Source organism: Esox lucius, chromosome 12 (assembly GCF_011004845.1).
Source record: "Esox lucius isolate fEsoLuc1 chromosome 12, fEsoLuc1.pri, whole genome shotgun sequence".
Taxonomy (NCBI): Eukaryota; Metazoa; Chordata; class Actinopteri; order Esociformes; family Esocidae; genus Esox; species Esox lucius.
Window position 1 is genome coordinate 31,032,168 of NC_047580.1, and position 16,753 is coordinate 31,048,920.

Below are 16,753 nucleotides of genomic sequence, written 5' to 3' on the forward strand. Positions count from 1 at the left end.
AAGCTCCAGGGCGCAGATGATGCCCAGTTGTAACACAGCCACCCTCCCTACGTAGATTTGACTATGCAACACATGTTTTCCAAAGCCCTCAAAGGACAAAAGCCTCTAACAGATAAAGCGGGTTCCTTCGATATCCGGTTAGCAGGAGATCCAGTGCTAAAACCAGAGGTGCCATGCTCACCGTCAAACTCAGCCGGCCCGACCCCAACGATGATGATGGACATGGGGAGTGCTGCCGCCTGAAAGAGGGGTTAGACAGAACTGTTAAAACCACCAACAAGTAAAACCGACCCACACCGTTCAGTCTTAATTTAAGCTCAGGGTTGCACAAAGGGTTTAGACTCTGGATTTAGCCCAGAGAAATGTATTAATTATTCCAATTGGACTCTTAATATCTCACCCGGCACAGCCAGAAGAGGACTGGTCAACCCTCTGAGCCTGGGTCCTCTCTAGGTTTCTTCCTAATATTCGGCCTTTTTAGGGAGTTTTTCCTAGCCACTGAAATTCAACAATACTGTTGTTTGCTCCTTGGGGTTTATGGCCGGGTGTCTTTGTAAAGCACTTTGTGACAACTGCTGTTGTAAAAAGGGCTTTATAAATACATTTGATTGATTGATTGATTGGTTTAAGGTTTGACTTAAAATCGGGTTTTAAGGGAACACGCAGAAACAAACAGGTTTTGTTGATGACTAGCGCCCTATTGGTCCGCGCAGACGCCCTTGGCAAAAGGAACGTAGAGCGCACAGCACGGTCCGTAGACGGGATGGTGGCGCTGCAGTGGGAGCGGTCCAGTCTACTCACGTTGACCACCGCCTCCTTGGTCTGCACCATGTCGGAGATGACCCCGTCTGTGATGATCAACAACACAAAGTACTGAGAGCCGTCGGTCACATCTTGCGCAGATCTGAGGGAACACACACACAGGAGAGTTGACACTCACGAACAACTGCATGTCCTGACTGTGTAGTACGGTTGAGTGAGAGAGTGTTGGCATGAACGTCAGCTTGTGAGTGATGGTGAATGTTTACACAGCTCACAGGAAATGAAGGCTTGTAATCCTTGGCCCTCTGAACCCTGGCATTATCAAGTCAGCGACTCTTATCTCAGGATGATGTCACGTTGCCCCACTACCCCCCCCCCCCTCCCCAAAACCCCCTACATACCAAAGTCATCAGGGGAGCCAAAGGCGCTGTGAGAAGCAATGTGCAAAACCGAGCGACTCGTAACATTTCAGGTCCCATCTGTTAGTATGTGAGTCGACAAGCTCTGAAATGCGACTCACAGTTGTATGTCCTCCCTGGAGTGTCTTTCACCTGCTCCCCCCGCGTTCACAGCTGCCAGGGCGGACGGGAAATGTCCTGTCGCCCTGCTGAAGTCCCTTAGCGTCACACGGTATAGACTGAACAGCAAAACAGTCATTTTTACTCTTATTAGCCAGAGCTCTCCTGAAATGACCGCCTCTGTGACTTGGGAAACACTAGAACTATTTCATTTTTGTTATCCAATAGAGATCCAATGTAATAACTCCCTGCCAGAATCCTCCAAATGACACAGCCAATATAAAAACAAATAATATAGTCTGAATCAAGGGTCTCCAACCTTCTCTAACTTGAGAAGTAGCTTTAAAATTGGCATGGAATTATTTTCTTTCATCATCTCCCTACCAGCTTCCCAGGTCCTTGGTGTACAAGAATGTACTGCGAAATGCTTTCTGCCAGTATCCTTCATAAAATAAAGGTGGGTCCTATAAATTTGTTTATTCTGTTTATTTCGTTCATATTGTTTACAAGGATGTTGCAACTTGTGAGAATTTTATCTTGTGAAACAAATTTTATTTTCAGGGCCTCCGGAGAGTATTCAGAGCCCTTGACTTTCTCCACATTTTGTTGTGTTATCTACATTTATAAGTGGTTGTTTTTACAATCAACAACCTGATCAACTCTATGTGAAGGAGATTTGCGTGAGGCAAATGGTGGTCACACCAGATACTGACTGGTTTTTGGGAACCCCCAGACTCCCCCAATACAGTGAAACTCTACATTTTAGAGTGGCCTTTTATTGTGGCCAGCCTAAGGCACACCTGTGCAATGATCATGCTGTCTAATTAGCATCTTGATATGCCACACCTGTGAGGTGGATGGATTATCTTGGCAAAGGAGAAGTGCTCACTAACACAGATTAAGACAGATTTGTGAACAATATTTGAAAGAAATAGGCCTTTTGTGTACATATAGAAAGTCTTAGATCTTTGAGTTCAGCTCATGATAAATGGGGGCAAAAACAAGTGTCGCGTTTATAATTTTGTTCAGTGTATTTAATCAAGTACAAATCAAGTCAACAATACAACAACATTTTGAGAAAATTCAATTCAAGGCTAGTACACTGCAACAAATATCTGTCAACAAGTATATTTAACTTGTTTGCAGGTAAAAAAAATCTAACCATCCTTAAAATAAGGAAATCTTAACAAGCTAGAATATACCACTTGTTTTTTAGAAAATATGCCTTGAATATCGTGTAATTTGTCTTGTTCCATTGGCAGATTATTTCACTTATGTCAAGCAAATATCTCCTCAAAAATAGTAAAATTGTCTTGTTCCATTAGCAATTTTTTTGCAGTGTAGAACTAAGTATTAGCTGGTCCTGCAGCAGGACGTCTCTCCCTGGAGTGTCATGCTACGCTGTATCTGGAGTGTCATGCTACGCTGTATCTGGAGTGTCATGCTACGCTGTATCTGGAGTGTCATGCTACGCTTTATCTGGAGTATCATGCTACGCTGTATCTGGAGTGTCATGCTACGCTGTATCTGGAGTATCATGCTACGCTGTATCTGGAGTATCATGCTACGCTGTATCTGGAGTGTCATGCTACGCTGTATCTGGAGTATCATGCTACGCTGTATCTGGAGTATCATGCTACGCTGTATCTGGAGTATCATGCTACGCTGTATCTGGAGTATCATGCTACACTTTATTATGCTACGCTGTGTTTGCTTGAAGCTGTTTTCTCTTCCAGACACTTTCTCCCCCAGGCAGTGATTCTCTCTCCCCCTTTCTCTATCCCTCTACCTCTCATTATCCCTCTTTCTCCCCCTCTTCTCTCTCTCTCCCTCTCCTCTCTCTCTCCCTCCCTGTCTCTCTATCCCTCTTTCTCTATCCCTCTATTCCTCTTTCTCTCCCTCTCCTCTCTCCCTCTCCTCTCTCCCTCTCCTCTCTCCCTCTCTCTCTCCCTCCCCCTCTCCCTCCCCCTCTCCCTCTCTGTACACCGAGCAGCCTGCTGATACCCTGCTCAGTTGATCCTCTAGTATAAATATTCCCTATTATGACACAATGAGAACTTCGTCATTCCGTGATAGAGGGAATATTTCAGATGAATAATGAGCCTGTGTTGGCATTGTATAATTATATGCTGTAATATTATATGCTGCCGCGCTGTCGTGAATGTATTCCTAAAACACACATTTAAATTATACAGGCCTTGCCTTGGCACTGTGGATGATTATGCATGCGTTAGAAAGTGTTGACCCTAGCATCCCTTCCTGCAGTTTGTATGGTTTCTTAGATAATTCTGTTGTAGGATACAGTGTGTTCAGAGGTTTCCAGGGGTCTGGCCCTTTGTGAGCAGAACCAGACCTAGAATGCAGTAGTTTATATCTGGATTGTCATGGGTTGATGATGAGATACATACGCTGCGGCTGACATCTGTACAAACGTCACATTGTGAAATACACATCCAGTACAAAAATAATGATTAGTCTTTCCCCCCACGGCCCCCTTCGCCCCGTGTCACTTTCCCCACATGTCAGCCCCCCCCCCCCCCCGCCTGACGTGTCCCTGTGGCATTTTGGGTTGTTTTGGTGACCTCCTTACCGTGCTACCTGGCTGATGACCGGTGAGAAGTTGGTGGGCCCATAGAGTTGGACAGTCCTGAGGCTCCTGAAGTAGGCCTCCAGCACGCCATCTATCCCCACACAGTTTGGGTTGTCGTAGTCACCACTCTGCAAGAGATAGGAAGACATGTACGTACACGCCCCAATGTCCACCCATTTACCCGTGATGTCATGGTGTTGTTTCAACGGTGAGATCTCAATACAGCCTCCGTCAAAGCCCCTGTTACACGGCGACTCCTCTCAACAACAATGGCTAGGAAAAGGTACGAGCGAAGTGGGCACTGCGGGAAAAAAACATAAAACACCAGCGCCCTCAAAAGAAAAAACAAGCAAACGTTGTCTGGTATAAATAATGTGGGATTACATAAATGGGCAACTGGAGAGCTCCTGCGCCAGTCGCGTTCGGAAGTAATGCTACCGAGCCGAATGGGTGTGCGCAGTTGGCTTGACAACAGCAGCTACCTCGGGAACTGCTTTCCTCCGGGTTCACCCACGACCGCAGGGCAGCGCCTCACACCAACTCCATCATCAGCTTTTTTGACGACACCACAGCTGTAGACCTGATAACCAACAATGACTAATCAGCCCACAGGGAGGAGGTGAGCGAACTGTGGCCCCGGGACAGCAGCCTTCCCTCAGGGTCCGCAAAAGTTTATTGTTGACTTTCGCGAGGCAGATGGGAATACACAACATCAACGGGGCTGTGGCAGACAGAGACGGACGTTTTTACGTTCCGCATCTTAGCCGAAGACCTGTTATGGACCCTCGATCAAGGACGCCAAGAGGGCCCAAACAGCCTATAATCCCAGAGGAGGAATGTGGGTCCTCTCCCGATACTGACGCCAACACCATCAGCAGCAACCTGTCTGGCTGCATTACAGCTTGGCAGGGGAGCTACTCCGCACCCGATCCCAGACTCCCAACAGACATGGAAGAGGACCCAGCTCCCAGCCATCCGGGACCCATCTACGATGTCCAGTGACAGCCTGCGGCCTTATCCAGGATTGTTTATAGTCCAGCCACGTGCTGTTCACCTGCTAACTGTCGGATGGATGAGCTCCGCTTCCAATCATACTTAAACAGCAGACATTTTACTTCTAATATATTTTTATGAGTCGGCCAGTTGATTTGAGCGTGTGAACATTTCTCAGCACCATATCTCTTCTTCATGAATTAGTAATAACAATATGTCATGGTCAAATGCATTTATTAAATTGGCCTTCACAGCTATCATTCTGTTGTTATTTCTATTATGACATTATTTGTATTTCACTTTTATCACACAAATGTGTTTCATAACAATATATATTTTACACATTGATGCTTTGGCAATATTTGCACAATTGTTTTCCTGCCAATGAACCAATCTGAATTTGATATCGTAAGAGACAATGCTTCAAATTATTTCTCCCTCACCAGCCAGTCTCTGATGGAGATACGGATTCAAAGGAGTCTCAAATCTAATAGGCTGCATCATCAGTGGGACTGTTACAGAAACACTGCAATGACTTGGACTGCTACAGAAACACTGCAATGACTTGGACTGCTACAGAAACACACCAATGACTTGGACTGTTACAGAAACACTGCAATGACTTGGACTGTTACAGAAACACTGCAATGACTTGGACTGTTACAGAAACACTGCAATGACTTGGACTGCTACAGAAACACACCAATGACTTGGACTGCTACAGAAACACACCAATGACTTGGACTGTTACAGAAACACTGCAATGACTTGGACTGTTACAGAAACACTGCAATGACTTGGACTGCTACAGAAACACACCAATGACTTGGACTGCTACAGAAACACACCAATGACTTGGACTGCTACAGAAACACACCAATGACTTGGACTGCTACAGAAACACACCAATGACTTGGACTGTTACAGAAAGACTGCAATGACTTGGGAGTTGCTCTCTCAGACTCAGTCGCTCTCTGACTGCCTCTGTCTGGCGGCCTCTGTCTCTCACTATCAGATTATTTCTGTCTGGATCTTTCTGTCTTTGAGTCTTGCTAATTGGGAGAGGTTATCCCTAAGCAGAAAAAGAAAAACATTCTCTCCCCAGAAATATATTTATTTTAATGAAAAAGAATTAGAGAGACAGATAAATGCCGTTATTCAGATTAATTCAAAGATGACGTGGTCAATAAAATTCAAAGATGATGTGGTCCTCTCTACATTTTCAACTCCAATCACACAACCTGTGGGTTTCACATTCAAATGTTGGGTAGGGGAAAGACATCTCCAGTTCCCCGTAGACACTTGCTCTCAAGCCCCAGAGTGTCATTGTTCTTTCCCCCTGGGTTCCCATGGATGGGATCACGACTGCATTCATGAATGCAGCATAATTGTGATATTTCTTTTCACTAATTGGTCTTTTTCAACAACTTCATCAGAGCAGGTTTTATCAGTAAAATTATTATTATTATTTTTAAATGATCTGATGTAGGTTATGTGAACCGCAGTCCTAAACCTGTTATATAAACATTCATAAAGCTCCAAATCCCAAACGCTACCTGGGAAAGACGACACATTTATGAACGCCCACAACAGGGTGGTTTCCTGGACACAGACTGAGACTTGTCCAGGACCAATACATTCCTGTGGAGATTTTTCATTGAGCTTGAAATGTTATCCAGGACCAGAATGAATATGTGACGGTGGTACTACGGGTATGAATGTGACGGTGGTACTACGAGTATGAATGTGACAGTGGTACCAGGGGTATGAATGTGACGGTGCTACTACGGGTATGAATGTGACGGTGGTACTACGAGTATAAATGTGACGGTGGTACTACGGTTATGAATGTGACAGTGGTACTACGGGTATGAATGTGAAGGTGGTACTACAGGTATGAATGTGACGGTGGTACTACGGGTATGAATGTGATGGTGGTACTACGGGTATGAATGTGACGGTGGTACTACGGGTATGAATGTGACGGTGATACTACGGGTATAAATGTGACGGTGATACTACGGGTATAAATGTGACAGTGGTACCAGGGGTATGAATGTGACGGTGGTACCAGGAGTATGAATTTGACGGTGGTACCAGGGGTATGAATGTGACAGTGGTACCAGGGGTATGAATGTGACAGTGGTACTACGGGTATGAATGTGACAGTGCTACCAGGGGTATGAATGTGACGGTGGTACCTGGGGTATAAATGTGACGGTCGTACTACGGGTATGAATGTGACGGTGGTACTACGGGTATGAATATGATGGTGGTACTAGGGGTATAAATGTGACGGTGGTACCAGGGGTATGAATGTGACGGTGGTACCAGGAGTATGAATGTGACGGTGGTACTACGGGTATGAATGTGACGGTGGTACCAGGGGTATAAATGTGACGGTGGTACTATAAATGTGATGATGGTACTACGGGTATAAATGTGACGGTGGTACTACGGGTATTAATGTAAAGGTGGTACCAGGGGTATGAATGTGACAGTGGTACTAGAGGTATGAATGTGACTGTGGTACTACGGGTTTGAATGTGACGGTGGTACTACGGGTATGAATGTGACGGTGGTACTACGGGTATGAATGTGACGGTGGTACTACGGGTATAAATGTGACGGTGGTACTACGGGTATGAATGTGACGGTGGTACCAGGGGTATGAATGTGACGGTGGTACCAGGAGTATGAATGTGACGGTGGTACTACGGGTATGAATGTGACGGTGGTACCTCGGGTATAAATGTGACAGTGGTACCAGGGGTATGAATGTGACGGTGGTACCAGGAGTATGAATGTGACGGTGGTACCAGGGGTATGAATGTGACGGTGGTACCAGGAGTATGAATGTGACGGTGGTACTACGGGTATGAATGTGACGGTGGTACTACGGGTATGGGTCAGAATGGGGAGGTTGATACTGCAGCCAATAGCAAGCCTTCCTACTGGGCGTCTCACTCACCCTAGATCCCATAAAAATGCATTACACAACGTATGGCTCTATGTTCTTCTACTTTCCAACCCACAGGCCTCCCTCGCAAGCCTAGAAGAAGACCCAGTTCAAACCTGCTCACCAAGTTATAGAGCAAATAAAAATAGTTAAAGATTTCATGAATTCATATAGGTTTTAACTTGGCTGTGGTGTCACTTTGGCCAAAAATGTTCCAGCGTACTGGGGCACGCTACAGAAACCTCCCAGACCAGCTGAGGCTCTCAGACCAATCAAGGGCATGAGTGGCGGGGCAATCAGCTCCAACCCTTTAAAATGCTGCTCTCATCCCGGAAAGCCAGGAGCTGTTTTTTATTCAACAGGGCCCTGAGAGTATTCTCTCTTGCATCTGCCCCCACTCTCATCCTCAGTCTCCTCTTTCTGCCTCTCCCACACATACAGATTAGCACAAACACTCACACCTACGACGCTAACACACACACACACGCCTACCACTAAAAGTTGCAAATGGGAACAAAAGGGTAGGAGTAGGGAACTCGACTCTGACGCACTGCAGTGTGCGAGCTCTCCCGGCTTAGGACCTAGCATGCGAGCCTTATCGCAGAAGAGCTATCCGGTGTGGGTGTGTGCGCCCGTGTGTGCGCCCAGTCTTACCAGAGGGAAGGCGTGGGAGATCTTTCCGTCGGGGGGCAGCTTGGCTCCGAAGCCATAGGCTGGAAACAGCTTGTCGCTGTCGTAGTCCTGGATGATCTCCCCCACGGCTTTCAGCGCCATGGCGTAGGCATTCATCTGGTACGGGTTGATGTAGTGAAGGGACGTGGGTTGAGACGGGTCACCTGTCGGACAGGATGTTTGCATGACCGGCTGTTTTGGCAAGCCTCATGGTTAGATGACCTAAGGTCTCCAGTTTTAGCCATCGTTTACAGTTACCTCGCAGGCAATTCCTACCCAGCACAATGAACAGTAGCAAGTGCATGTTTTTCGAACTTTTGATCCCGGGGCCCCCCAGGGAGTCAAACCTACAACCTTCCCGTTGAAAGCACCATGTTCTGACAACAGAGCTGAGAATTGTGTATTATACTGACAAAAGCAGGTGCTACTGTAAATCGTGTATATCTGTTCATTGGGGACTTTGCAATCTGGAAATGTTTTTAGAAGCCCCCCCCCCCCCCCCCTAGGTTTTGGACTGTGTTAAAAATGAATAGTCTTTATAAACTTTTAATCCTTATATAAAAGTTTAAACAGAGAAGCATTTTAATGATATTAGACACACCCACTGCATGATACACAGCCATTACGTTATTTTTAGAAGGCTGCACAAGGCCGCCCCTAAACTCAGAGCCAAAAGAGCGAGCAATGCACAGGTGCGGTGGATAGGCAAAAAACACCAGGGTCTGCTCATTGCTGATTCCAGACGTGACCTTTATGATAATGATTCGGACTTACATAGCGCCTTTTCACCAAAAGCACCCAGCAAGGTGACTCATGGCGACCAATTTGTGCCAGAACGCTCGGCTCACATCAGCTATAAAGTGACGGATGGATATGTATGCCGGGTGGATGATTGGTTGGCCATAACTGGAATGTACAATATGGCATATGAGGGTAGACAGAATACCTAAATAAATAGGTCACATTTGCATTTTAATGCATATCCAATGTGAGTGTTTACTGTTGCCCATGGCAGCGCTGAGCTCCACACTCACCATTAGAAGCTGTGAAGTCGATGGCTACTGTGAAGTTAAGTTGTGTCCTGTTGACAAAGAAGCTATTGGTGAACGTAAAGCTGGTGACAGACATGATTCAACTAAGAATGCTGGCGAAACTTGCACCACCCAGACTTTGACTGAATGTTTCCAGAGTGTTTGTAATATTACTCTGGTCCCGTGACACTCCACGGACCCGCCTCACCCACTGGTTGAATGTAGCGAGTTAAAACAGTGCTAGTCTGCGGACAATAACTTAGTCCGCAGCCTGTATTCAGGGGGGCATCCCGAGCTGTTTATCCACAGAAGGATGGGCCTAATTAACACCGGGTTAATTAAAATTCCACTCACCCGCCTCGGATGAAATCCACAAACGTGTACTCCGACTCCACTTTGAAGGACAGCAGTGTTACCTGGTGATAGTAGTGGGGGTCGGAGATGTGTAGAAGGGTATCATTATAATAATAATTACTGAAATAAATCACAGATGCCGTGGTGAAGCTGACAGCAGATACGGGGAAAGAACATACCGTGCCCGAGTTGATGTATTTCTTTTTCTTCCCCTTCTTTTTCGGATTTAAAACCTGATTTTATGGAAAGGAAAATAATTGATGAGGTTACATTAGGTATTTTTTCTGGAGACGATGTAGGAAGTGGACATGCTTGCGTTAGATGATGTGCTTAATGATTGCGTGGCTGTACGAACAGCACATATCATTTCAAGATACAACACAAACGACTTAACTAAACTGAATATGGATATTACAAAGTAATCCCAAACACGTACATTTGTAGCATGGTACTGAAATTAAAACAATTCTGACTCACCTCATAGACATTAAACTGGTTTTGTCCGCGGGAGAAATCTCTGTAGCTTGTGGTGAACTCACCAATAAAATCATGGCTGTGGGGAGGGGGGGGGGGGGTAACTGAAGGCATGAGATAAGGTCCAAAAGTAATAGACATTAATGTGTTGTTGAAAAGGGACATAAAAATACCTTCCATCTCGGTCCCAGTCGTACACATCCACTTTCACCGTTCTAGGAGGGAAAAACAATAAAGGGACCTATATTTCATTTGTTCGACGTGACACTCATTCCTCTGACACAAGGAGGCTTCATTACCCAACAAAGGCAAAGCACAGTGACTACGTTTTTGGTCAGGAATCTTTGATCGGTTATGACGGGACATTATATTATCGGATTGATGTATTTTGTTTACAGGCACAGCAACAAACCTGTTCATCAGAATATGTCAAGGGACGCCAATGAATATCAATAATACTTTGATTCTGTCTGGACAGACGACCAGCTTGAAATCTGATTTTGTAGTCAATACAGCCCTGGCTCAATTCAACACAGCCCTGGCTCAATTCAACACAGCCCTGGCTCAATTTGACACAGCCCTGGCTCAATTCAACACAGCCATGACTCATATCAACACATCCCTGGCTCATATCAAAACAGACCCTGGCTCATATCAAAACAGACCCTGGCTCATATCAAAACAGACCCTGGCTCATATCAAAACAGACCCTGGCTCATATCAAAACAGACCCTGGCTCATATCAAAACAGACCCTGGCTCATATCAACACAGACCCTGGCTCATATCAAAACAGACCCTGGCTCATATCAAAACAGACCCTGGCTCATATCAAAACAGACCCTGGCTCATATCAAAACAGACCCTGGCTCATATCAAAACAGACCCTGGCTCATATCAACACAGACCCTGGCTCATATCAAAACAGACCCTGGCTCATATCAAAACAGACCCTGGCTCATATCAAAACAGACCCTGGCTCATATCAAAACAGACCCTGGCTCATATCAAAACAGACCCTGGCTCAATTTGACACAGCCCTGGCTCAATTCAACACAGCCATGACTCATATCAACACATCCCTGGCTCATATCAACACAGACCCTGGCTCATATCAAAACAGACCCTGGCTCATATCAAAACAGACCCTGGCTCATATCAAAACAGACCCTGGCTCATATCAAAACAGACCCTGGCTCATATCAAAACAGACCCTGGCTCAATTTGACACAGCCCTGGCTCAATTCAACACAGCCATGACTCATATCAAAACAGACCCTGGCTCATATCAAAACAGACCCTGGCTCATATCAAAACAGACCCTGGCTCATATCAAAACAGACCCTGGCTCATATCAAAACAGACCCTGGCTCATATCAAAACAGACCCTGGCTCATATCAAAACAGACCCTGGCTCATATCAAAACAGACCCTGGCCAACACTTTGCAAATACAATTAACCTTTTAATTCAGGGTACATAGTCACAGCCCCCCCGTCTGAAGGACACCCAAACAGGCCATGCGTCCCTCCCCCCCGGCCTCTGACCTGTCGTAGTCCCCGTTGCAGAGGGCCCTCACCGGGATGGTAAACGGCTGCCAGACGGGGTTCAGAGTGTTCTTCACCACCTCCGTCTTATGGCAGATGGTGAACCTGGAACAGAGTTGTACCGAAATCACCAGGTGTCATCCTCAGCAGTCACGAAACACAATCCCGAGATAAGAACACAGTGCATTTGAATGATGGCAACAAACACACCTGCAGCGCGTGTTTTGGTAACGGCCGGGAAAAAAAAAAAATGTATGACACTAGACATGTTACTGGGAAACTAGGACTTTTCAGCGGCAGCGACACTCACGTTCCGTCCTCGTTGCTTCTGTAGAAGACCAGAAAGGGGTCTGACTTCCCGAAGAAGTCCTTCTTGTCTAGCTTGTTGGCACACAGCTGCATGGTAGCAATGTCCTAGAGAAGAACATCAGCAGAGGACCTGTAGAGCCTCTCATGGCAGTACAACATCAAATCAAGGGCCAACCCTAAAGAACAGTCTTCCCGTGTGGACCGCAGCTTTAAAAGGTAACTAATTTACCAGCTCGCCGTCATGTGACGTCATGGTAGTCGGACAGCATAATAACCACAGCATATAGGTTTGGCTTTAATTGCGATATGGAGCAAGTCCCTTCTACCTGAAGATAAGAAAAACATTGCCAGGAAGCTGTTATTTAGGCTCAACTCAGTGACCTTGTGGTTGGACTATCCTCCCTGAGATGGATGCTGATGTTGGTTTTGTTTTTTCTGGTTCCCTGCCACCTAAGGGAACTGCATTTCAACCTAGTAAAGATGCATCAACAGTAAGTCAGTCGGGATAAGAGCGTCTGCTAAATTAATCAAATGTAAATCTAAAATGTAAATGGGATTGAGGATAAGGCTCTAGGACACACACGCGTGCCGTCCAGGGGCTTGTGCTGCTCCGGTTAGGCTCTCATGCTCCGTTATTATCGAGACGGGCTGAGAACTGCTCACTATTATGCAGGAATGTCTAATGGTCTTTCGGTGGTGGTGCATCTGTTGGTCGGTCCGCAAAACTAGCAGGACAGGTCCTTTGAGAGACGGCCCCCGGGGACTGAATCGTCATGTGTGGGGCCACCGTAACAAGTTTGTCTTCTCCAGCTGCAGATTTGGAGGTGGTGGACAGCAGGAGGGGGGCATCATGGGAAATCCCTTAGCGGCCAGCTCTTTAGTGGCTAGAGTGACAAGCTTCACCAGGACTGATGAAAATGTCCAAGCAGTGGCCCCTCTCGCTTTCTCTCTTAAACCCCTCAGTTACTCAAAGTGGCGAGGAACCTTCTAACGTGGTGAAATGATCTTTTAACTCAACCCCCCCATCCTGCTTTTCCTTTTTCTTCTCTGGGCTGAGTTAGCTACACAACACACTGATAAGATGGAGTGTTGGAAAAAAGTCATGTAATTAGTAGTGGAGGGTTTTAACAACGGAGTGTGTGTCTTGTCCGAGGTTGTGGTGACTGGGGAAAACTACAAATGGAAATGTCCACATGACAAAGTAAAACAGTTTTTGGGAGAAGAGCATTTTTGAAAAAAACGCAGAAAATAGAAAGAGATGTAGTAAAATATGCCCCTTCCCCCGATAATCAACTACAGTATGTGAAGGACAAATAGATACTTGGCAGTAAAATAATGAGCTTCGTAGTGAAGGATCAATATCTCCAGCTGGTCGTTATTACTGTTGTTTACTCGCATCATTCTACACAACAACTGCTGAGACACTGGCTGATTTTACAGCTCCGTAGGGGAATAACTTATAATATCATATACTAACCCTACAGTTACTAAGCTCCTCCGCCACGAAGATAATGGAGCCTAACTTCTTCCCAGGAATGCCTCTGTGAAAAGGAAGAAGAAGAGGGTGGTGAGCAAAGGGGAGAGGGAGAGAATGGCCGATAGAATAAGAAAGAGATAGAGACAGCAAGAGGGGGAGGAAGAACGAAAGGTTATAATACCAATGGCAACATCATATACATGGTGATTTCACGACAGATCTAGTCATCCACTCAGTATAAAGGCAGATATAATTAACCATACAACTCCTTACTGCAGAGTACAATCACACAGTTATCTACACTTTTTCCCTTTCCTCCACTGCGGCTGACATCACATAAAGGTTAACGTTTCGTTTTTTCCCCCCAGTTCAATTAAACTTACGAATTTCACTCTGTGGATTGGATTTCTCTCAATGACTGCACGACTCGGTGAACTCTCAAAGTAAAGCCACAGCCAGGCTAGAAAAATCCAGAGGAGACAAGGCGAGAGGAGAGGGGGGAGGTGCGAGACAGGAGAGAAGTGTGAGGGAGGGCGAGCTAGGGGCTGTGGTACCGGGGTCGTCCAAGGTCAACCCTGCAAGCCGGTCAATTACCGGGCAATGGTGGCGGCCTCCTGGGTAAACCTGTGACACTCTGGGCCAGCTGCTCCCTTCTTTCCTGTTCTCCTTCGGCTCATCTTCACTCATTCTTCTTCGCTCATTAGAAAAGTGGACTCCAGGGAGAATGACGTTTTTTTTTAGTTATTTAGCACACCATAAGTAGTTACAGGAAACTAGGGAATGTCTTCTGGAATTATAATGATGAAAAAATAAGACGTTCTACCTCTACCGTTCTGAGATTGTGTGCTATTATTAAGTTAGGATTTTGAAAAGTGATTGTATTGTTTCCTTGGTAATTGAAGTTACAGCAGCAGCAAACTGGACACGTTGTCTGACTATGTCGCCAAGGAAACAGTCGTCATGGTGCTCCAGCAGACCATGGAGCATCAGGGCCCAAATCCTGTTAGCTGGATGGCCCACCACATCTCAATGTGATTAGGCCTGGAAGAGAATTATGTCCTTCGGAAAACCTATCTCCTTGTCACGTCCTTATCCTCTCTGCTGGCTCGAGGAATGGCGAGTTAGCTATAGGTAAAAAAAAAACTGTTCTTGAGCGAATTACAAAATGACCAGCTTCAGAGCTGTATTTCTACTGCGGCATATTATTGTACACAGTAGAAAATGCAGAGCTTCTTCTTCTTCAGAAAAAAAATGTATATTATGTAAGAATTTGCCAGCCTTGTTCCAACTTGGTAGCTAGCCTTACCCAGAGTAGACCAATGCAAAGTTTAGAATGTGTGAGCCTGGCTAATGTCAACTGTCCTTAATATTTCAGGACCATGTCCCAGATTGAGACAGGCCAGGCCAGAGGTGGGATGAAGCAGAACACTGAAATAATTTTGAAGATAAGGAGGCTTTTCTCTGTCAATTGAGGGAGAATGAGTCATGGATTTTCAGTGTAGTCTTGATTACAGCAATCAACAGTTTCTGGCCATTAAGTCATTCCCTGGACAAAAATTTTATACCCAAAAAGACACCAGAATTGGCCTTTGGTTGGTCGAGCATATTCTTTAATTTACCTGTAACAGAATCTCCAGTATTTTTATTCCTCCCCAGCTTCTGGTAACAGGCTCATCAGGTCATGATAACATGTTTAGATTATTTTGAGACAAATTGGAAAATATATTTTTGCCAAAATAGTTACAGTAGCTCACGTTTTTATGACTTTACCATGCCAGTGAAGGTCGTGGGAGACATTAAGCCTCAGTATTACCCTGGGCTCCAAGCACCAAGTTTTCCAGTGACGCCTTGATCACGCTTGCGGCATCCAATCACAAACGTTTATGCATGCATCGTCAAGTCTCACCCGTTGCTGAGAACTCCGCTAAGATCCTCCATACACACCTCTCTGAAACAGCCTCTGCAGTGCTGCAACGAAAGTGCAGCTTCCCACTGGAAAGTAATTAATCTCCAGTGTACCGAGGCGTATTGACGCTATTGTTTACAACCGTTCCGCTGCTAACAATGACCCTTTGACATCAAGGTAATGAGGGCGATCGTTGATGACCTGCGACGGGTGTCTGTGACCAGACAGGTAGGGAGCGATGTCTTTCTTATCAGCCCTGGCCAGGAGAATCTAACATGCAGCTCAACCAAGAATGCCCGTCAACACAGCTCACAATTTAATGAGCTATTTGGTGCCTGCGCGTTTGGAGAACAGTGTTCCACAACTTCCATGTTGTTCCATGCAATTTTACCAAGCTGTAATTGTTCCATTTGGATATATACAGTGCAACAGGACTTAAAGGACTGTGTCTGCCAGATAAAAGTCCTAAAAAAAAAGTAATAAGATTTTTCCTCAAATGGTCTGGTTTCACAGAAACAGAGTAAGCCTAGTCCTAGACAAAAATCAACCTTGGTCGAGAATCTAGATTTTTGTGTCCCAGGCTAGGTGTTATTCAGTGTCTGTGAAACTGGCCCATAATGTTCCTTTCTGATGCTGGTTTTTGGCATAGACCAGACCCACTGAAATGGATAAAGGAATCAGCCCGGATGTAAAAGATTTTAGCAAGGACAAAGGACCATTTAGGGCTTTCACCATTTAAAGGTATATACAACTGACCTGAAATTCCTAGCTTGCAGCATTATGACAGGCCAACTTGAAAAACATTGCCACGATGCTGGGGCAGAGATATTCATATCTGGTAACAAAAAGTAATTAACCTACCTGACACTTCAAATAGTATCTAATCCCATTGCCAACAATTGCATTTGCTATTCTGCTCAACTTGGCAACCCGAGGGACATTGTTAAACTGCCCAGCTACTCTGAGTGGACATGTGCCAATACAGTTATTTCCTTGGCTTGCTACCAATGTTATTAAAATATTCAAAAGGGCTTTCGGTTTCACGACGGGATGATGTTGCCCCTCATGAATTTAACACACATCCCATGCACTTTGATGGGGAGAATCAGTGGGATAATTCATTAGTAAAGGCAACTTTGTACTCAGACATGGTAAAAGTGAAA

At 45.4% G+C, this 16,753-nt stretch overlaps 1 protein-coding gene across 4 annotated transcripts in view; it reads right to left on the reverse strand.

Annotated features, from left to right (window-relative positions):
- Positions 1–16,753, reverse strand: part of LOC105023862 (copine-9) — a 56,827-nt gene that overhangs the window by 7,052 nt on the left and 33,022 nt on the right. For 2 of the 4 annotated variants that reach the window (XM_020052008.3, XM_020052007.3), the window contains 13 exons: positions 13,685–13,748; positions 12,209–12,312; positions 11,899–12,003; positions 10,527–10,568; positions 10,357–10,432; positions 10,059–10,112; positions 9,880–9,941; positions 9,529–9,575; positions 8,477–8,658; positions 3,871–3,998; positions 1,283–1,399; positions 802–904; positions 182–239 (listed from right to left, as the gene is read on the reverse strand). In XM_020052008.3, coding sequence (XP_019907567.1) covers positions 182–239; positions 802–904; positions 1,283–1,399; positions 3,871–3,998; positions 8,477–8,658; positions 9,529–9,575; positions 9,880–9,941; positions 10,059–10,112; positions 10,357–10,432; positions 10,527–10,568; positions 11,899–12,003; positions 12,209–12,312; positions 13,685–13,748 — 1,142 coding nt within the window. The remainder of the gene's footprint in view (positions 1–181; positions 240–801; positions 905–1,282; positions 1,400–3,870; positions 3,999–8,476; positions 8,659–9,528; positions 9,576–9,879; positions 9,942–10,058; positions 10,113–10,356; positions 10,433–10,526; positions 10,569–11,898; positions 12,004–12,208; positions 12,313–13,684; positions 13,749–16,753) is intronic. The other 2 variants (XM_020052009.3, XM_010893372.4) reach the window with 1 other exon arrangement.